Raw genomic sequence first — 26,371 nt, 5'->3', positions numbered from 1 at the left:
TTGGGACCCAAAATGGCGCCTGGAAATGAGTTGTCGTAACTTTCCCACAGTCTACTCACTCATGTGCTCATCGTTGTATACAAACTAACGTTGAAAAAATCAATTTACGTCGATTTTGGAACATTTTAAAAGCCGTAGTTCGATTCGGCGCCCAAGAAAAGATATAAATATACACCAAAAACATGGCAATCAATCAAGTTGAAGCGTTTTGGCGTAAAACATCTGTTTAGGCGATATGACGTGTTTTTGGTGTATATGAGTAAGCAATAATGCTACCTGACTAAAATACCCCCCCCCCCCCGCCTTTTGCATTCGCATGTAGTCATACATATGAGTCTCAAAATAATATAATATATTGTTAAATTATGCTCTTTTCAACTCCCCCGCCCCCTAAATAACTCTATACCCATGACTGGTGTACCAAGTTAAATCCACATCAAAACCCCATTTGTCGATAAGTGTATTTATAATAATCACTTGAACATCCTTGGAGAATTATATCTATTTAGTGAATATTAATACCAAAGAAAGAAAACAACTCTAAATTCTGAATATAAAGTCATCAAATTCTTTTACAGATCTTATTGTGGAAACCCAAAAGTTATATTGCCTTTTTAATCACATTTTTGTTTTTAATGTCAAACACCAAACCATCTCTAATATTGTTTCATTATATAGAATTCAGTGTAATCCTAAACACTAAAGATTTGGCCTGAAAACTTGAAATAATATAGAGGGATCATCAATAATTAATAGTAACATTCGATAATTATAAAAATGTATTATTGTAGGATGAAATCAACCTTTATTTTTAAACATTTAGTGAACATTTCGAATGTTAATGCCTCTTTTATATAAAATGGTTTTATTAATTAATCAATTTTTGTTTTACAAATTTTTAATTTTCTCCATTTTGTTTGATTTTTATGCTATATTTATTTTATCTATCTATAATTATTTGCCTGTGCTTTATCTATTAGTTCCCATTTATATACTGTAGAAAATTTTGAATTCCTAATCTGTTAAAGGGACTTTTTTTTCTTAAAAGTATTTCAATTTAGTGCATTATTAATGTCTTTAGTGCTTGGTTTGGTTGATATTAAATTTAGATATATTTAAAATGTATGTTTTGGGACCATGGGGTAGGGATATTGTGAACATATATATTATATTCTCAGTTAATTGTAAAAAAAAATTAAATAGTGCATTAGTGCATTATTAATGTCTTTAGTGCTTGGTTTGGTTGATATTAAATTTAGATATATTTAAAATGTATGTTTTGGGACCATGGGGTAGGGATATTGTGAACATATATATTATATTCTCAGTTAATTGTAAAAAAAAATTAAATAGCTTTTTTTGAGGGGTGGGGGGATATTGTTACTATTGAACACAATTTTATTAGTATTGAAATTAACTTTGTTGATTAATATTCCAAATGTCTCGGTGCTTTATTTTTCAATTTAAATAGCTACTTTTTATTTAATAATTGGGAATGGGGGGGTGGGGGTATTTTTTCATTGTATAACACAATTTTATTAGTATTGGAATTAACTTTGTTTATTAACCTTCGAGATGTCTGTATTGGTATTAATTAGGCATTAATTTATTTTTTCATATCATTTATTGAATAAATAATAATTTAACAAACAAAATTATTATGTCATTTATCAGTAATTACAGTTTAAACAGAACGAATGGAAGGGGTTGCATTCGAAAGGTTGCTATACTGGATATAAATTGGTAAAATACAACACAGGTTTTTGTTATACACAAGTTTGTACGAAACAACACGAGTTTCAGAAATTTCAACACAAACAAGTTTCAGAAATTTCAACACAAATAATGTGTAGATTTTCACACAAGTTTTGTGTTGTTTCAACATTTAACACAAGTTTTGTGTTGTTTCAACATTTAACACAAGTTTTGTGTTGTTTCAACATTTAACACAAGTTTTGTGTTGTTTCAGCATTTAACACAAGATTGTGTTGTTAAATAGAGACACCTAACTTGTGTTGAAAATAACACAAGTTTGTGTTGTTTCAACACAAGTTTTTTTTCAGTGTAAGGGTGAAGTAATTTGAATGAAATTTTCAGAATTATTCTCTTTTCGTTGTCTATTTTTACATATTCTAGCGAAAACTGTCAGATCTTTATCTAATATTACATAATGACGCTTTAATGAACAATATGTGGAGAACAGGGGATATTAGTGTTCTCAAGTTTTCATATGAAAATATTAGCCAAAATCTAACCCATTAAAATAAAACAATTAATGGTACATTATTTAATTTCGGTAGGGTTGTTAACTTCGGTAACATTCTGATGAATTTCTTTCTTCTTTTAACTGACATATTAAATTAACTTTTGTATACTTGTACTTGAAGGGTTGCAACTGTTCCCAGCCATGTATGCACAATTCAGCAGGCATACAAAGCTAAAACCTCAACATCATGTGGCTTGTTCGGTTGGTCTCGATGCACAAGATACAGGTAATGGAAATAAATAATTTTAACAAGCAAGTTCTTTATAGTAATATGTGTTATCATATACATCTTGAGGCGATCCCACGTCCGTAGGAAAGGTTCACGTTCTCGGTTTCTATGGAATTTAAGTAACTGCACATATTCAGATGAGGATATCAAATAACGGGTCGCACACACAACTAGTGACAGTGAATTTGATCAAATACACCACCCATCACATATTGACATCGAACACAACAGCCAGTATGTAGCCTGTTACTTACGTAGATGGTATTATCAGCTTAGCCAGTTATATAAATTATGCGTTGTTACTATCGGTATATTGTCTCGTGCACACTTATAGGAATTCTCGGATACTTTAAACAGAGCTTTCATTATAGAATTTATTATATTTTTGTTAGTTTTTTGTTTCAGAACGAGATACAGGAGTAAGGGCGTTTGTTGCAGTGGGTGGAGATCTGTTAGTTCTGGGTTAGCATGTGATCACGGTAAACACTATTTCAAAATATCACCAATAAAAATATTAATATAGTAAAGAAACCCCAGTAATCTTGAACATATACATCCCAGTTCGAGCTAATCAAGAAGTGTCTGTGACTAGGTGTCTTTGATTAGGACAAGTTTAGGGTGTATTTTACCAGAATAATGTGCATTAAAGTAGAAGCATATATTATGGGTTTTACTATTTACAGCTGTATGTGGAGGAAAGATTGACCCAGCAGCCTGTGATAACTATTTTTCTAACTCACACATAAAATATAGTAATGGTATTCTTCAAAGAAACGTACAAGGTACATGTGTTTCACCTAATCGGTGTAGTTGTCCTAAAGGATTTTATTCAAGTGGATCTACATGTGGCAGTAAGTATACAAGATTATTGACTGCATGTATGGCACCCTAGTATTATATCTAGCAATAATATTCATAGCTCCAGTTCAATTATTCCTGGTATTAATGCAAATCTTTGGAGCCACGGTGGCTCAGTGTGCGAGGAGCTGGTGCATTACCTAGGAGGTCGATGTTGCGACGACGTAGTGGGTGATCTAGAAATGCTAAGCATATCATGTCTTGTACTAGTCGTTCACTACACCAATCATCACAGGATTTGTCTATTGATACATGCAGATTAATATTATTATTTTTAATCTACATGTAGTGTGTTCGGCTATTTCCTACTGCGATCTAGAAACGTGCACAAACGGGTATAACCAGAGATGTTCTCGATGTGAAGGTGTTGTTAGTGAGAGGGCTGGATATAGAGCTTACGTTGTATCTTCCGATAGACGTAGATGTAACCGTAAGTATTTCAAAGTAAAGTTAAATAAAAGACTACTTGTCGGGGGCTGGGAGTAGCAATACTTAAAATTAGAGGGAAACTTGATAATGTTGATATAAATTATGATCATCTTATAGATTAGTAAAACATTTAATCGTAGCACTGCAAATATCTAAATAAGTGTATAACATGCCCTAGGACTACTGTTTCGCTTTGCGAGATGGGGTGTGGGAAGGAGCTGTAGGAGAGTAGGGCTAATATTGGCGGAATATGTGATAAATAAGCGTATATAATGTCCCTGGGACAATGGAGTTGCTTTAAGGGGATGCGGGCTGTGCGATCCTAAATGTATTTTGGGGACAAAAGCCACATGGTTCAAGATAATAATAAAATAATATTCTTAGTCTTTACAAAATATTTAAAAGATAACAAATGTCTTAACTATTTTTATTTGTTATTCCTTTAAAGCAGAATATAACCCTGCCATGTCTAGTTTTTACTGGCTATCTACATTAAACAAGTAAAACACAACACGATGATAAAACTTTTCAGATTATGATAGTATAAGTAAAAATTAGTCCAGAAAACTTGAAACACTGAATCATGGAATATAACACAAGAGACAAAGCCTCAAATATGTCCATATGAAGTATTTATTCAAGATTTTGAAAAATGTGAATTAGACTATTTTACACTCTTAATGTGAGCTGTATGTAATACTCAATAACATCTCGGTATTACCACCGACTTTGTAATTATAGAAAGAAATGATCGTTTGTCCAGTAACTTAAAAAGACCAGATGAGAGATTAAAAAAGTATCGCTACATTTGAAAATTGCCGTCATATGTTTGTAGTAAACTAGTAACTTCAAATGCACATGACATTACTCCTACTTGCTTTCAATGATTTTTGTCTATACAGCTCAACTGGTTGGTTGATACTTACTCATACAATACTAGATTACTTTTGTCATCCTTAATTATTGAAGCGATTTAGTTCTGTTAAATTTATGACTTTTCAAGAAATTGAGTATAACTAGAATAAAAATAAACAAATAAATCTAATTATTTCAGAGGCGTGTTCATGGCGGTCTAGTAGTACCCCATGTTATCCAGGAAGCTGCCCAACAGAACTTGCAAGTAGCTGCAGGTGTACATCAGGGTTTACTGGAACAAAATGTGACAGGAGTAAGTGTTAAATAGACAATTTATTGTTTGCCCATCACCACCAATTTTCACTGACATCATATACCTCATATATTTATTTTATTTTTTTTATTCATATAGCATATTTGATAACATCAGCAACATTAACATTTATGTTATTAATGTCCTAAATCCAATTCAAATGTTAATTTAATGTCTAATTTGTCAAGATAACATCAACTGAAGATTAGTTTTGATAATTAGGGGGCGATGGAAAGGGATGCGAGATTGGTCAAATATTTTCGACTCTTCCCAATAAACTGGAAGTAGTCTCCTATGTGGGTGAATTACAGATTTGGTCTAATAATAGTTCGGATGTAAATTTTAATTAAGGCAACACAATGTAGTAATCATCAAATAGTTAATAAATCCATGCAATACATGCTAAAATTGAAAGAAAACTGATCTAAATTTTAATTAAGACAACATATTGTAGTAAATCCATGCAATACATCCTACACGCCACTGAATATGGGTTGATCACATTTAATGAATAGACAGTTTAATCGGATAGTATGGTATGTTATCTTCATTAGACATAAATGTTAACATAATATTCATGGAGCTCATAGAACATCATGCTGATTGGAATGCAAGTTAACAAATGGCAGCACGTGACCACAACAGGGGTAATACTGTCTCCGTGTTGATGACAAAATTCATAAAATGCGATGGCATCATTAATATTAAATAGCCTAATTTATATGATTTGTAAAATATCTTTATAGTTACGGCGAGACCAACTATTTTGGAGAATATTGCAACTTTGACAGCCAGTACTGGAGAAAAAACTGATGCTCCACCTAATACTAATAAAGCATCAAGTCAAGATACTGTATGGACCAACAATGTTAACCCCACCAGTCTTAATTATAGATTTACTGCTGAATACCAACCTCAAGTACCTTCTCGTCAAGCATATATCAATGATTTTAAAGTTGGTATTATTGGTGGTAGTTTACAGATTGCAAGGGGTAAAAGCTTTAAAATCTGATATTTTACCAGTCCCAATGTCCTTCTCACAATTCTTTCCTTCGTTCTGTTTATCTTTGGGTGACAAACCTGGTCGCCTATCTGGTTATATTTACGATGTTGATTTTTTCCGTGCAACGGATATCTTTCCACAGTTTAAATTGTACAATCGTAGGTTAAGCCAATATCCCGTTTGGTTTTCAAAGGTAAATGTTTAGGTCAAAAGGGAAACGGGAATTGGTTCATCTAGATCTTGACGCCAAAACAACCCACATGAAATTAATTAAACAGATTGTGTTGTCTAGTTTTGAGAGGACAGTTACTTCATACCATCCATAAAAGAGAAATCCCCGATACATTTCGAAATGGTTCAATATTTTGATATGAAAATTTGCTACACGTTATTTTTCGTTAATCATGACAGCTATCAGTGTTTAATAACATCCTGATGTCTAGATTAGGGAAGGGATTATAAAGTGTTAATGTTTCAATACATTATCTAGCAAACTGTCTTTTTCTTAGTCGGCAGATATGCAAGAAAATATATGGACATTTCCTGTCGTGGTGCCAACAAGACAAATCCAAACCAAGGAGCCTTTACCTGTGCACAGACGTTAACAAACTTTGGGCAGTTATCTCCGCCCTTTGTACACAGAGAATGGTATGTTTTATTCTTTTAACAAGTATTTATCACATTTCCATCCATCCGTCCGCTCTAGAGGCTAAATTTATCAGTTTTCCATCCATCCGTCCGCTCTAGAGGCTAAGGTCATCACCTGACTCACTTTTCATTTATACACAGCGTTTAAGGTCACGCGTCGAAGACACATGTTGCCATTGATCGATCTGAAACATCTTGGAGGCGCGCTAGAGGCTAAAATTATCATTCGATGGTCCTGAAATAGATAATTGAGACGAAGAAGACGTTATGATCTAATTGACTTGAATTTTATACTTCGTGTTTGTATACATGCGAAGCCAATTGCTCGAATAGCTAAATTTATCATTTCAGTACCAGTAAATAATATATGTAAGCACCAGGAAGAAATTGGGGCCAATCAAGTTTTGATTATTCCTGATGAATACTTAATAGGTTGTTACTTTTGGTGAGAGTTTAGTGTTTTGTATCACCTAAAATACAATACAACCCCCGTGGACTGCCGGACGATGTTGCTGCTGCGATCTTTCATTGCCTCGTAGCCTATCTTTATTCAATTTTATAAGAAATCTGTTACATCTTTATGATAAATTGACAATAATAGGTTTTTTGACAACTACTTTTACAATCTACTCCAATTTTCACCAATTCCAGGCTACAATTTTCAATGGTTGCTAACAATGGAGGTTTTATCAAGATTGAAAATAAAGAAACTAAATTGGTGGAAACAAGTTATCTTACAGGCTTATCTCAAACAAGCAGATTTAGCATAACCTTTGATACCGTTAATCCTTTCCATTGTAAACCTAAATTAGGCTGTACCAAAACCATGCTGACTGATGTAGATTTGTCTCGATCTGTAAGCAAACGTTTTTATTCTAATCCAGATAAAAAGCACTAAACTGACTTGTATAGTATATTTAAGGCATATATTCAAATATCTCTCCAAACTTTGTAAGCAGTCCGTATAAAAAGTTAAAATAACAGGGCAGTTCTATAAAAAAAAAAAATAAGTTCAACTACTGTGATAAGATAAAAAAAAACATAAGTTCAACTTCTAGTACATATCCTGCATTGTGATTAGTTACGTCAATACATAAACCGTAATTTACGAATACGGGAGACTGGCATTGCCTGCCAAATGCTAAATCCGCTTTACCACTTATGGTTAACAGGACCAATGATTTAGACCCGGATGTCTGAAGCTGGAGGTTACTGAGTAGACCATGGCCTCATTATATCAGCGACGAGCAGATGGAGTCCCTTACACCTCAATATTACTTTGTTAGCTTGATACAATCTCGAGGGGGGGGGGGCGAATGCTTAGCACGTGCGTGCTGTATCATAAGGTATGTCATTCAGGTCAACTGGCGTGGTTTCGATTACCCGGTTGTACGTGACAAGGAGTAAGGTCGCCTGTCCAACCTCGTGGGTTTTCTCCGGGTACTACGGTTTCCCCCTACTGTTAAAGACCCCTACACGCAAGCGAATTATTGAAATAAAATTGAACCATATTTTAGTCCCGAAGTGACCTGGTTTGTGTCAAGTGGACGTTAACCCCCCCCCCCCTCTTTAATTTCAAGATTACGCTACACAACACTTGATCAAATCACTGAATTTTATATTTAGAACACTAAAATGTTTTCATGGGATGGATGGAATGACACTGATTCTGGAATAAAAGATTATGAATATGAACTATTTGAACTTCATCGTGTAGGTAATGAGCTTGGAACCAATCAAAGGATTATAGATTCAAGAACAACTTCTGTGAGTAATAACTTTCGATTAGTGTATAATATTGACAATTATTGTGTAATATTATCAATTATTGTATAATATTATCAATTATCATATAATATGATCAATTATTGTATAATATTTTCGATTACTGTATAATATTTGCAGTGTGTGCATGTTTTCGATTAGTGTATATGATATTTTTAATTAGTAATTGAAATGTCTTTCATTTATTAATAATAAATTTATTTATATCATATTTTTCTTTTGATACACGAATTGTTGTTCTAGATTGATATAATTGTTGTTCTGTAGATTTATATAATTGTTGTTCTAGATTTATTCAATTGGTGTTCTTGATTTATGTCATTGTTGTTCTCTAGATTTATTTCATTGCTGTTCTAGATTTACACAATTGTTGTTATGGATTTATATATTGTTGTTCTATAGATTTGTATAATGTTGTTCTAGATTTATATAATTGTTGTTCTAGATTTATATAAGTGTTGTTATTTTCTTTAATTCTTTCAGGGAGGTTAAATCCCATTTCATATCATTTCATTTCATTTTATTTGTTTTCAGAGAGATTTATCTGTTACATTCCCTAAAACAGCAGTATATTCAGTTATTTTATCAGCCTATGATAAAGCTGGTAATTATAAGAAAGCCAGACGATTGGTTATATTTGATGACTCATCTTCTGTAAACACAACACAGGGAAGTGTTCTTAGAGCCACGTCTGCTCTTTCTTCTACCAATTACAAATGGCAGACTAATTTAAATTCTGTTACAATCAGTTGGACTAATAGATTTATCAACACTGTACATCACAATGGTCGGTTTCTAGCAGCAGTTAAATCTGAACCTGGTGTAGAGTCTCAATATGATGATAATGATGGATCGAGAACAACACAAGCTGTTGATAATGTTCAAGGTACATATTGTTAGCTTTTTATTGTGACACATCTTTGGTAAGATGGACGTACATGATCTAAAGTTGTTTTTTTTTTTAAAATTGAGTCCAAAAGAGTCACATGGAAGAACATTAATGAAAAAATTGAGTACAATAAATGTCTTATCCAGATTACATATATAGAAAGAAAATGTGTTTGCAAGTCGTGTCTGTTAACTGCTATGTATGGTCCCTTCTTAATTAGTCCAGTCACTGCTAAACTCCATATTATTTTCATTTCATTTTCTATTTATGGTAACAAGGTTCATTTATTCATTTATAGATTTATGTTCCTAATAATTACTTTGTTAACAGTACTGTACAAGTTATTTCTGATTGGGTTTTTTTGGTGTCTTTTCTGGACATTGGTTCATTTATAATCCTTGTATATTTTCTTCACTCTTTTAGGTATTGTCAAATTCCTTACTGCTTTTAAAACGGATCATAAAGGTGGAAGCACCATGCTTGAGTTACCTAATAGTAGTTTTAAGGACATAGGAATAAAGCAAACAGTCACAATAACTCCAAATGTGAAAGATGGGGATACCTTGGCATATGCTGTAAGTGCTGTCGATATTGTGGGTAAATTCAGATTGGAAATGATATATGTTAACTTCGACAGTACAGCACCTGTAGTTGAAAATCTCTGGTTAACAAAAGGAAATGAGGTTGATCTGGCTGTTCATGGAGTTGAAGAGCTTGATAAATTAGTGTAAGTTCACATTGTTACTTTTGTTCATTTATTCTTTTATTGCCAATTGTTAGTATGAATATGTTGTCACTTTTGTATTCTATATTTGAAGGTACAGAATGTGTAATATTGACATTGTAAATGATATTTATACCTTTGTATTATATATTTAATAGTATATAATAATGGATTTTGACATTAACACAGTGATTGATATTATATATTTGTCTGTACAAATATAATGATATTGATGAGTACAAATTTTATAAACAATATAGTTTTTTCTCTCTGAGTGGGGAACATGCATAGCCTATGTATACCCTCATCTCTATATCTTCATAAATAAAATCAAAGATATCTATGTGTATGTTCACCCATCACGCTTCATTGCCGCGATCCACCCAGCATGACCCTGTGAATGTTTTAGGCCATGATTTATGACGGTCAAACTTACAGATCTTAGGTATCCAGCTAGTAATAGATATGCATGATATTATCAATTAATAAAAGATTAAGTACATAGATTTTACAGTATAGAATGATTGATATATATTTTACAGTATAAAATTATTGATATGTTTATATTTTACAGTATCGAATGGGTAGCCTATGATGATCATAGTGGTATAGAGACTGTTGAATGGAAGATATTAGATCATTTAACTCAAATTGAACATGGGTCACAACATGTTCCGCCACAAGGAGAAACTACGGTAACATAATAGTTAGAAACAATTAGATGAAAACATAAAGACTGTAAATCCCACGTTATTATTAAATCAAGTTAATTGATTCAGGGAATGACTACTAAAAGTAATATTGTTGATATTGTTTCATATCATGTCACAAAATGTATTGAAAATGTCTATTTAATGAAAATCTGTTGCTTTTGTATTTTCTACAAAATACAACAACTTAATCATTTCAGAAAAGTATATTCCTATTTTCCAGAAAATTCAAGAATGCCAGACTAAATACGCATCAGCTGCTAGAGGACACAACTGTTACTGTATACCACTAGGCAGTTGTTACCATCGCCATTTTCAAATTAAACCAAGCACAACAACTACAGCTGGTGAAGGCATCTTAAACAATAAAAATGCTGGTACTCATGATCATGATTATCGTATTGTAATTACAGTGATGAACCAAGCTAAATTAAAAACAACAGTCACTAAAAAGGTTTGCATTCCATTAGATTCTTGAACCAGTGATCAACAGCAGTATTAGTAATTATTGTTGATGTTTATTGTTGGTCAAGGCCGTTTGCTTTTTCCTAAAATCAAAACCAACTTTTTAGCCATTGTTGCATCAGTTAATAATTTTGGTTCATTGTTTCATTAGCCTGTGTAGTTCTCTTGCCTCCAAGAAAGGTCCACGAAGAGATTAAATAAATCTGTTCTATCAATCAATAAATTGAATTAACTTCCCTTTTTGCAGGGATATTACAATTCTTAAAATACATTATGGCGAGATTAGATAAAGAGCTGGCAGTTCTTACTATAATAGTTAAATGTAAAGGGAATTTGCTGAAAATTTCAGTCAAATTGATCCACTCTGAACCGAGAATTTAGCGATTGAATTTTCGACTAAGCATTGATCATTACTAAAGTCGGTACGATAAAAAACATAGTCTCGATTATCCATTTCATGATTAAATCATGAATGAAAGTTAAGCAGCAAATCTGATCCTAATCCAGTAAATATTTGAGGCTAGGGATGACATCGAGAGTTGATTATGGTCTGGATAAGTTAGTTAATGTTTGATTAATAATTTAGATAACATTTCAGGCCTAAAGAAAGACCTGAAATAGGCAGATTTAGCTCTTGCATAATGTATGTTTAAAGAAAGATACATATATAAAGTAAATACCATTTTATGTTCCCTTCAGATAACAATTGATACTAGCCCACCTCATGAAGGACCTGTGCATGATGGAAAATATGGTACACCGGAAGTTGACTTTCAGCAAGATAGAAAAATATTTACCCACTGGGAAGGTTTCTTTGATAGAGAAAGTGGGGTTAAGTTCTATCAATATGGTTTTGGTAAAACTTGCTTAGATACAAGTAAATTTGCTTTGGATCTTGCAGGGAGAGATGTAAGTGCATGTAGATTTTTATCTGAAATCATAATAAAATTTCTGAAAAAAACTCATAAAAGAGAATATAGTCTCAAGATTAACTTCAAACATTTATAAAATTACAAACAACCATCAAATGAAATTAGCATAGACAGTTTCTGAACTCATATCCTGCTTTGTGCACAACTGCCTGCAGAGCAAAAAAGGGCCAGCATACAACTTGTAGCTTTGGTACAAAATCGGGCCATACTGAGAGCAAATAAAATAAAAGCAATATATAGAAAGAGAAAGCATCACACCAGTCTCAAAAAATTGTCAAAAACAGTGAAACTGAGTATATAACAGGAAAGCCAAGTAAAATAATCAAAGAGAAAGCATAATGCTGATTGCAAACGGTGCCATAGAGCAGATTTAACCCATAACAAAATTCACATCTGGTTCACTTCTTAGACTTAGACAAGGTAAGTTTCTATTCATTCGAATGATACGTAAAATCCACGGTTCTGTGTACAAATTTGTAGTAAACATGATAATGTATATCCTATGGCAGTTGGAATTTGAAAGGCTCCCTCTCACATGGTGAAAATAACCATAGAAGTTCATTTATTGTGTAACATATAAACTCTGTTTATGTACAGGATGTAAAACAGACTACAGCCACCCATGCCTCATGGACAGCACCATCTGATGGTAAATACTATATCACTGTGGTAGCTTATAACCGAGCTTTAGAAGTATCTAAACCAGTTTGTTCTGATGGAGTTGTTGTAGATAGAACATTGCCTACCATAAGGGAAATAGATATAGAAGGTGCTAGAATTAAAGGTGGTTTAATTAAAGAAAATAATCAAGTATCTTTCATATCAGACACTAGACGTAGATATCTACTTAAAGACCCGGATACGGCTTGTATGTAAGTATATTTTTTTACTTATACTGTGCAGGGGTTTGGAGAAATATTATTATATTTGAATTGAAAATTCAACATACTTTTGTTGAATCACAAGTATAACACCATTATTTTAAAATTGTCACAAGGAGAAAACCGTTATTTTAAAAATTTGATTCAAACGAACTGAACAGAGTTAACAAGAGGATGTTGCTCTGAAGTAAAATCAGGATTGGAGATCAATTTACAACCAATAATATGCAGCTAATACTAGTCTGGTTTGTAAAAGCATGTCAAATTGACCGGGTAGCTGAAATCTTAATTATATGTTGATATAACCAAATACCTATGATTTATAAAGTGTCCTGTACATCTGTCAGGCCTTCTAGAGACAATAATAACAACGTGAACATCATCAATATATATTTTCAGGAATAAAGCACAAGGTGTAGAAGTTGCTGATTTGTTTCCCTATGAAAGATTTTCAAATGGGAGCATTCATCATTTCCCAGCTGAAATGTTCTGTTTAAAAGATCCTATGTCAAACTTATTTATGTACAAGATGTATCTGTCAATGCATTCTCATGTAAGTACAGATTGTGACATTGGTATGAATAATTTGCATGAATAAAGATCAATGACATTCATCATCTTTCTGGGACTGTACTTTATTTTATTACATATAGTCAATTACTGTTTAAATGATAGTTAGTAATTTATATGGATATACACAGGACACACTTCTTTGTAACATATGTAATTACTTACTAAGCGACATTTGGACCATGATCATCTAGTATTTTTTCTCGTTGTCCACAAATGTCAACTGGTGTACATAGATTGACCATTATAGTTTAGATTTATTATCTTTTCAGATTTATGTTAATTGGACAGCTCAGGGTAGTCTGCAGAATATAGGAATTTATGACTATGAATTTGGTTTAGCGTCTTCTAGAAGTTCTGTATCTGCTCCTGATCTTCTGCCATTTACTTCCACCCATCATCATTCTTGGTACCAAGGTTACCATCCACAACTTAGTGATGGAACTGAATTCTACATCAGTATTAAAGCTACTAATAAAGCTGGTAAAGAGACAATCCGGGTTGGTTGAATTTTAAAAAAAATATAAATTGTTGATAGAATATAGTGTTGTAATGTACCGGTTTAATCTTTATTCAAAGTTATGTTGTGTCAATGTTCCGGTTTAATCTTTATTCAAAGTTATGTTGTGTCAATATTCCGGTTTAATCTTTATTCAAAGTTATGTTGTTTTAATGTTCTGGTTTAAAGTTATGTTGAGAATGACAACAAATTAATCTAAACCTGATCTTGAATATAATATTTCCAAATAAAAACAAGCCACATATAAATTCATGTTTTTATTTTGGTATCCCCATGTCTAAGAATACATACTGCAGATAATGCATATGAACAAGTGAATTGAAATAACATTGTAGTTTTTTTTTCATATTTTGTGTATAAAATGTCACTATATAAATTAAATACTTTCTTTCAGGTTCTAGGTCCAATTATTGTACATACTATTCCACCAACATTTAATGGGGAGGTAAACGTTAATTTTGAAAATGGGATACTCAAAGCTGATTGGTCAGGAGAAACTGTTTCTGATCCTGAATCAACACAACTAAAATTTACTGCTGCTGTTGGTAGGTTTATATATTCGGGTATTGGTTGGTTATCATGTCATTTGTTTCAAGCATCATATTTGTGGGACCCATACAACCTAAATGATTTATCTATGACAGTTGATCAAAAAGGTACTTTATTCTGAAAAACCTGATTACTGCCCAAAAATATGCTCTATTTTCTTGAAAATTCCCAATCTGATCAAAACACAGATCCTATTTCATTTCATTTTTTACAGTCCAAAATTTCATTTTACTTGTCTGTACTAAACTAGGATCTTGAAAGGTTGTTATCATTGACATGTTCTGGATGATGTGAGGGATTAGCCAATGAAACGGTCTGTTATGGTGAGCTTTTGGCATGAGGTGCACAGAACTGTGGGTAATGCTGATTGGTAAATCAAATGTCTGACATCATAGGATCAAAAGCCGCTCGTATGACCTCTTGACACAACCTCCCAAAACAACTAGTCAGATCTTCATGTAGTGTAGGCCATCGAAAGTATAAACAAACAGAACGAAATATAGATATGTATTTTAATCAGATTGGAAAATTCCCAATTTGGCACGAAAAATTGTGTCTGGTTATATTTGTGAATTCAGGGAATGTAAGCAGTTAGGGGATATGATACAGAGATCAAGGAGGTCTTTTTGGTGTCATTATTTTAATAATCACCAGTTATACAAGACATATAAGAATTTTTATACTTTTAACAAACAAAAAGTTTTTGGTTTGACTAGGTAACATAATTAACCCTAAAGGAGGATATCATTAAGATAGGAAAAAATTGTGTTTCCATTCTAGTCTATGAAATTAATCTGACAGCATATCCTCATGCAGATTCTTGAATCTAACTGTAACTCTTAGTTGATTTCATTGCTATAATGTTTCAGGGAGTTCAGACGGAGCTCAAGATGTATTACCTTATTCACCCTTAAAATCAGCTGTAAGCTGTAACCTAGCAACACCACCATCTTGTACAGGCTTTACTCTTGTTGATCTTCACTGGAATTTACATCACAGCTTTACCTACTATGTTTCTATAAGAGTAGAGAATATTGTCGGATTATACAGTGTGTTCACATCTAAACCATATGTTCATAATACCAGAAAACCAGCCACAGGAGTTGTGTTTGAAGTTGTCCAACCTGAAGAAACAGCGATATTTGGTGTTACTGTAAGTTTGACTCAATCAAATACACACGAAAAAATTTGAAAATATATAGAAGTATGTCATGTTATTTCTGAATCAGTATGTTAAACCCATTTCATTTCTTTTCATTATTTCTGAATTATTTATTTGTAAATTTATTCTGAAATGGAAGTGTTGAACAACATACAATGTACTTGTTTTAACATAATGTTTGATGATTTTTCGTATTTGCATGCTTCATTTTCTTAATTATAAAACATGAAAATGTGACATGTGATGTTTTGTTACATACTTAATATTAAAGGAATTGGAAGACAGTGATTTCCAGTTATCAACCAGTAAATTGACTGCTAGATGGTTTGGGTTTGAGTCTGATGATTTAGCCCAGCACATTACATACAGTGTTGGCATTGGGTCAAAACCATATTTTAGTGATATTGCAGAGGAAAATATTGGAATCAAAACAACGCATACATTCCGTGGAATTGGTCTTGAACTTCACAAGGTTGGTAAAGATGTAGAAGTTTGATATGCCCATATTTTAATGTGGTAGTATATTGTCATGACCCCTGTCTGGTCTTCTGTTCACAGTGATCGATTTTTGATGCCAACAGTTTTAGTTCTGCTCTAATTTAACACTTGAGGCCATAATCATAACCCAACCTCTTTAAAAGTCATACAGGTGACTTAACGATATAAGAGTTGTATATGTTGTCTGGTTACAACAGACCAGGGCTGTTTGATTTATAACATAAACTTTCAAAGCTGTGCTTATAAGAGACAGCAATTATCATTCAATCTTTTTGAATTGATGTAGATTACCTGAATATTTGTTATATCAATGAATTTATTTTTAGACATATTATGTAACAGTAACAGCTAAAAGTGATGCTGGAATGACAAAGGCATCATCAAATGGTATCACCATTGTTAAAAAAGATTCTGATCTGAGTACTACTGTTCAGATAAACGATGGTCCTGGTTGTAATCAACAAGGTAACTTAACATAATTTTACATCAAATCTATCCTTAATGTCTTAGATATTTTGGTCATGTGCACATTGCTTTTAAATTCAGTTTTTAGAAACTACCATTTAAAGAGCAATTGAGAATTATTTTTAATGCAATTACAATGTATTTTCTAAAAATACTGTGTTTTGACATTATGTACTAAAAAATATAAAACTGATTTGAAGCTAATAAAGTATGTCACAGGGATAGCTGTTGAGACCCCCTTTTTTAAATGTCTGTACTACTGCCATTGGAAGTGTTCCTTTGTCCACAAACAGCTCTGTTATATAATTGATACTGTTGATTACCATTAAGATATGCACAAACTAGATTAATCTTTCATTTGTTTATTTTGATTAGATGATGAATTAGCCTGGCTGCCAAACCACCATGCACAACAGGTAAGATGACTTAATACATTAGTGATGTTAATGTCGATCCAGTTCTTTCTAAAGTTATAACTGATATGATATTATTGTAATTTGGAAAGTTATTCATTTAAACTAGAAAGCTTTTTTTTAGCATCATTGCTAAAGGTAATCATTTCTATTAATAGTAAGTGCATGACGACTGTACTACATAAAAAACCAAACTTGCGGACAAGACAAATTACACAGACATTGCAAGAAATAAACAACATATATCAAATCAAGTGAATTAATCAGGGAGTCAGCTGTAAGCATCCACTGAAGAGTAGAGTCCCAGGTCTGCAATGATACAGGCTTCACTCAAAATGAAAAACAAAAAAATGAATGATTTACCAGAAAAACGTAATAGAAATGATCAATGGCGATAGTTTGCCAGTTGATGTCATGAGTTATAATGTTAAAAATTTTAACAATAATAAAGGCGATAAACAAGTTAGTGTAGTAATTATAATTTTTGTAGATTGAAGGAAATTGTAAATCTGATATTGACTACCAGATATCAACCTCAATATACCTGGCACACTGGGCGATATCAGATCAGTATCAACATATATATCCTGATGTTAAATGGACTTTACAAGTTAGACAGAAAAATACAGGTAAAGATAACTATTTTACCCTTAATACATTGTATTGTCTAGTAATTTCAAAGTTTGATGTTTAATTTAAGCAGATTTTTCTCTTTCGAATATCATTTTTACAAACAATCATTTACAATAAACTGAGATTAATTTGATTTGACATTTTGTTTAACAGATGATATATGGAGCAATGTACTTGATAAGAATTTTCTATCAAATTCTGGTCGAATCTCCCAGACAGTGACACTGGATTATTGTAAGACATATCGAAGTAGTGTGAAGTTCTGTTCAGGGGATGTTTGTTCTCAGCCTGTGGTCAGTAATGGTGTAACGATATTCAGTGAGCCAGATAAACCTAAAATGAAAGTAGACTACAAAAAGATACAAGGTTCACAGGTAACTTACATCAGGTTAAATTCTTTAAATAGAAATGAATGAAATGCTGTTTAACATCTTACTGTTCTGCTCAACTGGGCTAATGAAGACGGGCATTCACCATACAATGGCCTACTCTTATATCGACATCCAAATGCCAAGGGATCTTTTACGTGCACTCCAATGTGTACACAGGACCACAGTGTTTTGTCCTATCCAAACAACTATATGTTGTCCTTTGCCAGGCCCACTGACCTGCACCACTGACCTTGGAGAACCACATCTGAAAATCCCTATGAACTTTCTTGGCCAATTTAGGGATTGAACACGGTACCTCCAGGTTAGCTAGCCAATGTCTTGCCAACTGAGCCACTGTGGTTCCCCCTTTGAATAAAAGGAACTATGGCAGTAGTGTTTCTTGATTTATTTTTTATTTCTTTAAACATACATTATGCAAGAGCTATATCTGCCTATTGCATGTCTTTCTTTAGGCCTGAAATGTTATCTAAATTACTAATTCAGTCCTACACACAAGCCAAAATTCTGGCTCCAATGGAGCTACAGTAAGATCTCTAATGCTGTCAACACCTATAGCTACTGTCTCATTATTATAAAACACATGGCCATAGACCCACTGAATCTTATCTTTATAAATGTATTGTATTTCAATATTTTTTGGTTGTGGGAGGAATGTGCTATCTATGTTGGCACACAATATCAAATTTCACACCGATGTTAATATTGTATAATATAAAGATATCCAATGCTCATTGTATCATTTGATATACTAGCAGACGGCTTATATTATATTGTACTGTTCCTTTCAAACTGGAATTTCATTATGTTGAAATTAAGAGAATTGCCACTGAGAAGAGATGATAATGATTCCAGATTGTGGATTATTTTGGATGACTTTATAATATATCTTAAGAACAATCAATCAGAAAAGGATAGGATTAAATTATTGAAGAAATATAACATTAAACGAGAAGTAGAAAGATACCAGGGAGGACATATCAAAGTTGTTGGTGGCACAGAATGCATAAGTACTTTGGCTATTCTAAAATATATTTTTAATCATTCCGAGGACTTTGAAAATTGTTTTTCCATTGGAAACCAAATAAGTAAAGATTTTTTCTCTTCGGTACCATCAAAAATTCAATTACAAGGTACACTATTAGATCTTTACAAAGAAATATCAAATTTACTTGTTGGGAAGGACGATCATAAATATCTGAAGCTTGATGAATTGAAAATTCCATTCCTTGAACATTCATATAAAGTTATTTTTACAAATGAAGAATGGTCAAGAATATGTTTATTCGAGCACCATTTTGCGCAAAGCTTGTGCAGTGAGCCTGTAGGTGATAGTATTAAAAGGCGTTGGGACTATCTCAAATCACTAAAAGAAGCTAAAAACCTAAGCAAATCTGTTGTAAAAAGTGCCCAACAAACTATTAAATTGAGACGTCAAAGGATAACATCAAATGCTGTTAGTGAAGAAATACAATTATCCACAATCAACAAACATAGGCCTTCTATTGTAGAATCTCAAATTTTCAACGCAGTCACAACAATATTTCCTGTTGAAATACAATCAGTTACATGCGTAAAATGTATGTGTCCTGGTATCCAGGAATTTTTAGATACAGTTGACATTATTGTCGGCTGTACTAGTAACTGTGAAGCACCAACCAATAAATTAACAATACAGATGATATTGAACATATGCAACAAATATCATTCGTTGAATTGTCATCATATTATGTTCATTGATTCCAATTCTTTAACACCATACCTGCAAAAAAATGGTCATATTGCAAGATTTAGTCTTTATGACGACCTCCGGTTAAATAAATTAAGTACACATATATTGTTTTTATGCAACGTTTTACAAGAAAATGTAGTTCCAGAAGAAATTTGTGTCAACGGAATAATGGAAAGATGCCAGTCATGTTTTGATATATCACTGCCCAAGCCTTTGTCTGTCACCAATTTCGACGTTCTCCAGGAATTTCATTTGGATGTACCATTGGAAATGCAACTTATTCTTGAAATGTTCATTAACAAAGATAGTCTTTACCACAAGAACTTGTCTGAAAATTTCTTAAATAAAAAATACGAACGATTGTACTCTGTATATGAAGTTCTATTGAATACATTTAACAAAAATTTCATTGGAATTTTCCAACAAAAAATAACAGACGAACTTTTAATGAACTACCACAGCATAAGTACGCTTTTCAATATCACAAGTAAATATGGATTTACAACATCACTGACATTTGCTGAAAACAACCTTATTTCAAAGTCGATGGATGATCAGCTCTACTACCAGACCTATATCAAGGAGTACCCTATTACATATGATACTCTTGCTGGTAATGTGACTCAAATGGTTAGCCTTAGGCAGTGTCACTTGATTTTGATGTTGGATAATCTTGTACGTCTGAAGTATCACAGTGATCCCGATCCTGGAGAACATCGCTCAAAACAACTGTGCATGCTACCAATAACACTCCAGGGGTTGCCAAAAGACTCTAAAGCAACAGAAAACTGGCATGATGTGAATATCTGTGATGGATCACAACACTGCTCATGTAAAAAGCGGCTATTTTTGAGCAAAGAAGAGGCTTTTGATACCATTTTGAATCTTTCACATTCAGAGGAAAGCAGTTTAGAAATATTTAACAACATATGTAGATGGGGAAATAATAGCCTTTGGAGAATGTTACAAGGTAAGATTATTACTGTGCATTAACATCAACAATCTGGCAAATTTGAAAAGAAAAGAATTGTTCCTTGAGCTATAAATAATGGATATTTAGCCTTTCTTTAGAAAAGTATACCATTGTATACAACGGTTTAGGGCCCAGGTACATGAAACAATTTTCTTTAACTGAAGGTCTACATTCAAGAATGTTTTTTTTTTGTATTTGAAGAATAGGCCGAGTTACAAATTTGGGTAACAAGAGAAATATGAATATGATCCTGTAAACTTGCAGTTAATGAGGGTTTTACTTTCAAAATTTATTTTTTCTTGACAGATGACAATGACAATCCTATTAGTTCTTCCTACAGCTAGTATAAATATCTTACACATTTTCAGATACCACTTGTACATTTCCAAAGACATCATGGCTAAACAAGTTCATTCAAGAAGCCATTGTATTCAGCCAAGAGATGGTGCCAAAATGTACATCATTGAAACCTGTTGAACCAGTTGAAGAACTGAAGTCACCAGACGATTCATCCCCTATTCCTATAATCCAGGTAACATTTCACCATACCTATCTTATTTCAAAATGATGAATGTGTGGAAGCAATGTTTAAGTCAGTTCTATTCCACACAGCCCCACTCAAAATATTTCACACTGCAAAGATTTAAAATCTAGTTTGTATTAATATACTTTCTAAAAATCATTATTTTTGTGTTTCAGATATCTCCAGTTGGTTTGTCCTCAAATTACCCATTGTACACAAATGACGATAATTTGCACGAAATTGTTCATGATACCTGTAACATTTTAGATGACTCTATGGACCTTGGGATTACCCTCGATGATTCCCTTTTAGAAACATCCATGGAACAACTGACGATTCAAGAAACTGATCATGAGCAGCAGTCTATAATTTCAATGTTTGGTTTTGAAAAATTTACCACACCTCCATTACTTACAAGGCATCCACCCCCAGCAAGTGGAAGAGATGATGATATCAATAAGCTAAGAGAAATCTTAGATGATATTCTTGTAAAAGCTGGAATGGATAAAAACACTGAAAGCGAGTCGGTTTCTTTCGATAGAATTCTCTTTGGCCCAGACAATAAAATTGGTATTAATTTGCTGTCCCTTATTAAGGAAAATAAAAAATATGAGAAATTTTTGCCCGAGTTTCCACTCCTTCATCTCAGAAATACTTTGTTTAGTGCATATCGCTATGCAGGATTGGTGGAATTATTGATGGTCATGCGTGACGAAACAACTACAGAATGGTCAAAATTGATAACTACTGAACACATTGATACTGCTACACGGCATATTAGAAGGCTCTCTCAATCTCTTCAGTTTGCTTTTACACTTAAATTTATTCAATACCTACCAAGCACGGATGCACAGTTATTTGTTGAGAATGAACTAAATCAAACTCCTATTGAGACAGCCCAGAAATGGAATAATAAGTTTGACGAATTTATGGTTACAATGAGAAAAATAAATGCTACTTTTGCTCTCCATTATGATATGATGATACATTGTAATGAAGTTGTAGCTGTGAAACTAGCAGAACGTCTTGGCGGTGAGAATGGATACAGTCTGTTATTGGGAGCGGTAAAGTCATCTTTGTGGTTTTCATTCTTAAATGGAGCTAGTTCTTATGCACCCTATTGTACTCGCTTATTGACAGAGCATTATACAGCAGGGATCTTTCACCAGAATTTGAAAAAATGTCTGTTCTCTACTCCTATCGGAAATAGCCAGGTAAACTTTGCATGTGACACCAAACGCGAAATGGACCATAAAGACGCATTAAAGGGATTCCGCTCTGGATCTTCCCAAGAATCAGCTGTACGAAGAATGTCACTCATTGATTCATTCAACGCTGTTCATGCTGTTCAACAGAGCGACAGTGATTCTTATGGTGTATCTTGGAACTTCACTGAGACAGACATGAAACATATTTTTCGAGTCACAGAGGTTATTCTAAGACAAGATGCACTCTCAACACACCCCTGCAATATTCCACGCAATGTGTATGCCATTGACAAGGGTGTGCTGTCCCGTGAGATCCTAGATGATGATACAAAGGAAATTGGAAAATATCTTATTCAACGATTCATATGCAAAGACAATCTATTTCAACTCTCTGCTACAGATTCCCCCAAATTGGAAGATGTTTCAGGACCAATAAATTTGAAATTGCGCTTAAATAAAAATGTAAGTGTTACCATCAAACGAGTAGTAAAGCAAACGAAAATCGCACACAAATCAGAACGACAATTGAAAGAAGACAAAAGATCCAAGTTACTATCAAATGCTCTAAAGCAAACAGATCGGTTGAGCTCTGATATGAACATGTGTCAATCTCTTGTTAAACCAGACTGTAGCAAACCAAAAGTACAGAAATCCTCTTCCATGAAACTGGCATTGGCAAATCTATTAGAGTTTTGTAACCCACAGGAAATAAACAACTGTATTACAACAGCATCAAAATTATTACCTGGTTGGCTGACAAAAAGGGTAAAGATTGTTACAATTGAATTTGCTGGAGTCAAATTTAAGACCAAAGTTGTTACCGGATCCCAATATCTATACTATGTCCAGAATGCAGTCCTGTGTCCAATTATTAAACAAATGACTGCTTTGGAGAGAGTGATTGTGTGTGAAGAAAAATATTCGTTTACACCAGACAATTTCAAGGCCGGTACAAGACGGCAAAGAAAGAAAAACCCTGGTGTATCAGTTGTGCATTTAAAAAGTGCAGATGATATCCTGAATCAACATACTTTTCAACGTGATGCAATAACTGGTACTGATGTCGGCAAATCTATGATCAGCAACTATTTAGCATCAAATATCCAGAAGTTAAAACTGCCACGTGAAATAACTGTAGATATTGACAGCGAAATGGCAACTAGTTGCATTTGTAGAGGCGCTTGCAATTGTAATCAGTATGCGATTCCCATTCGCTGCCAATTCACTCCTGACCAGACACCATGCCAGATAACCAACCTAACTGATATTCACCAAAAGAAGGGCGAAGCAGAAATGTCCCAAGTGGATTGGCTTATTGGGTGCAAAGACAAACTCGAGTCGGGTGATACTATTGTCAGCTTTGTAACGTCAGGTGACATAGATGCAGTCATAATTCACCTTTTCGCTGTTGCCAGACATTGGCCAAGGGAAGAAAATAGACATTTCAAAAATGATGTGTATGTTATACTCCAAAAGCCCCAGAAAAAATATGACATATTTAATATCACCCTGATTCTGGAAACTTTAGAAAAAACCTTCAACTCTAAGTTGATAGGGATCAAAGTACCCATTGGCCTTTGTCTTGGTGGCAATGACTTTATTCCCAAAATAAAAGGGAAATCACACGATAAAATATTAAAAATGTATGTATACAATGACCACTTTCTTTCCTCTCTTATAGAGTGTACAACTCAAATCAAGATTAATCCAGATATCTTTGAGGAATTTATTAAGAATCTTTACTGTCCCAAAAAACTAAATCCGGAAAGTGTAACATCTGAAGATGTTCGCAGAATAACTAGGGAAAGAAAGAAGAAATTGCAAAGTATTAGTTCAACCGATGGTCTACAACTAAGTAACGCGGATAACTGGATGCCACCTACCACCGCCATTCACCGCTTAGCCAATCTGATTCAACTCCAGATTGATTATCTGTTAACTGCTGGTGACCACAGTGCTGATTTACCGGATTTCATGTCGCTGCCATGTCTTAAAAAGTCAGCTACTGGAGAAGTGGAATATGACTTTGGACCGGATGCCTTCATGGCATTAGATTCAATTTTAAAAAGCAATGAAGGGGTGAAGCGAAAAAAAACAAACGAAACACCACAGAAAGGTCAAAGACGAAAAAGGCAGCTAACATCTACGCCTAAAAAAAAGTTACCAAAATAACAAAAATTATCTATGGTACATGTCCATTCCCTCCAGAACCCAAAATAATGTTTTTCAAAGATATTTTTCATATTTCAGAGAATTGTAAAACTACTGGATACATATTGCTTTTTTTATGTTGTATATGGTTGCTGACAATTGTTTGAGGTGATTGATTCATGCCCCCCCCCACTTTTTCTGCTGAGTTTGGGGAGACTAAGAGATATAACTGACTTATAATTAACTAATCTGGTAATTGGTATCTTACCACATTGAAAATGTATTATGTCGACATGTATTACAAGTAATAAATTTCAATACCGGTCATGTTTTGATCTAGAGTGAAATGAGATGAAATAGTATTTTTTTTCTGTGGTTTCATTATGTGAATTACCTTATTCTCTTCGTAGATGTACATGGAAAGAAATATCTATTTTTAGAATACAATAAATCCTGTATTACAAAAATCAAAATTCATTATCATTTAATCTTATTCCAAATAAAAATAATGAATATTTAGTTAATGCATATAACCTGCAACGTTTTTGGATCCTTTTTACGTGCATATCAATTGTAAGTTTATTATGTTAAATGCATGTTCTAGTACTGTGGTAATATTTCAATAATTACAGTGTTGATCAATCTACTGGATCTTCATGTTAATATACTTAATATACAATTAATCTTGCTTAGTTTTTGAAGATCAATTCATAATTGAATTTATACATATTTTTAGCTTTTTTAATCACAAAATTGTATTTTTACTTTATAATTATTAAACTCATCTGAACATTTTGGTGAAATTTGCTCTCTATAAATGTATTAAATAAAAATAATAAGATACTTTTACTGTATATGTAGTATTTTTCTCTATGTATTGTTAATGCTGTTAAATAAAATTCTGATCTAGATATAAATAGCTTATTTTACTTCATAAGAACCCAGTAAGCCTTTATGGGGTCACACAGTTGAAATTCCTGTAAACACCAGAAGGGATATGGTATCAAATATCCACCTTATATGACTGCTTCCAGTAATTATTAACGACAGTTGATGACAGTTAACAATATACACCAGATAGTCCTTATCGGGCTGGATTTGGCCAAAACCTGGTTTGTGTGTAGGACTGAATTAGACATTAATTAACTTATCCAGACCATAATCAACTCTCGATGTCATCGCTAGTCTGCGATATTTAGCAGATTAGAATACATTTTTTGAAAATAATTAAGTGTTAAAATGGATAATCGAGACTTTGTTTTTTATCATACCGACATTAGTAATGATGATTGAGGCTAGTCTAAAATTCAAACGCTAATATCTCGGTTCAGAGTGAAGCAATTTGACTGAAATTTTCAGCATATTTTGTTTTCATTATTTTTTTTAAACTATTATAGCGAGAACTGTCAGCTCTTTATCTAATCTTGCCTAATGCTCCTTTAATTCATGACATCCCTCATTTTCACATTGAATTGAGTTGTAGAACTCATGTTGTGTTGGATAGATGAATAATTTAAAAACTAGAAATATTGAATCTGTGTATAGTTTCATTTTCACTTTAAGGATATTGAAAAGTGTCAAAATCATAAAGATGATAT

At 33.1% G+C, this 26,371-nt stretch overlaps 1 protein-coding gene across 1 annotated transcript in view; it reads left to right on the top strand.

Annotated features, from left to right (window-relative positions):
• Nucleotides 1-26,371, top strand: part of LOC126831133 (uncharacterized) — a 51,796-nt gene that overhangs the window by 6,000 nt on the left and 19,425 nt on the right. Inside the window, exons 2-25 of the mRNA XM_050561796.2 lie at nucleotides 2,388-2,492; nucleotides 2,901-2,974; nucleotides 3,179-3,346; nucleotides 3,643-3,783; nucleotides 4,837-4,950; nucleotides 5,697-5,942; nucleotides 6,463-6,601; nucleotides 7,253-7,457; nucleotides 8,228-8,368; nucleotides 8,921-9,272; nucleotides 9,699-10,002; nucleotides 10,574-10,694; nucleotides 10,933-11,163; nucleotides 11,874-12,083; nucleotides 12,704-12,978; nucleotides 13,387-13,540; nucleotides 13,830-14,057; nucleotides 14,472-14,622; nucleotides 15,496-15,779; nucleotides 16,060-16,260; nucleotides 16,613-16,751; nucleotides 17,127-17,167; nucleotides 17,655-17,793; nucleotides 17,951-18,171. Of these exons, the coding sequence (XP_050417753.2) occupies nucleotides 2,388-2,492; nucleotides 2,901-2,974; nucleotides 3,179-3,346; nucleotides 3,643-3,783; nucleotides 4,837-4,950; nucleotides 5,697-5,942; nucleotides 6,463-6,601; nucleotides 7,253-7,457; nucleotides 8,228-8,368; nucleotides 8,921-9,272; nucleotides 9,699-10,002; nucleotides 10,574-10,694; nucleotides 10,933-11,163; nucleotides 11,874-12,083; nucleotides 12,704-12,978; nucleotides 13,387-13,540; nucleotides 13,830-14,057; nucleotides 14,472-14,622; nucleotides 15,496-15,779; nucleotides 16,060-16,260; nucleotides 16,613-16,751; nucleotides 17,127-17,167; nucleotides 17,655-17,793; nucleotides 17,951-18,171 (4,384 nt within the window). The remainder of the gene's footprint in view (nucleotides 1-2,387; nucleotides 2,493-2,900; nucleotides 2,975-3,178; nucleotides 3,347-3,642; nucleotides 3,784-4,836; nucleotides 4,951-5,696; nucleotides 5,943-6,462; nucleotides 6,602-7,252; nucleotides 7,458-8,227; nucleotides 8,369-8,920; nucleotides 9,273-9,698; nucleotides 10,003-10,573; nucleotides 10,695-10,932; nucleotides 11,164-11,873; nucleotides 12,084-12,703; nucleotides 12,979-13,386; nucleotides 13,541-13,829; nucleotides 14,058-14,471; nucleotides 14,623-15,495; nucleotides 15,780-16,059; nucleotides 16,261-16,612; nucleotides 16,752-17,126; nucleotides 17,168-17,654; nucleotides 17,794-17,950; nucleotides 18,172-26,371) is intronic.

Source organism: Patella vulgata, chromosome 8 (assembly GCF_932274485.2).
Source record: "Patella vulgata chromosome 8, xgPatVulg1.2, whole genome shotgun sequence".
Classification (NCBI taxonomy): domain Eukaryota; kingdom Metazoa; phylum Mollusca; class Gastropoda; family Patellidae; genus Patella; species Patella vulgata.
This window is presented reverse-complemented; position numbering and strand designations above follow the sequence as displayed.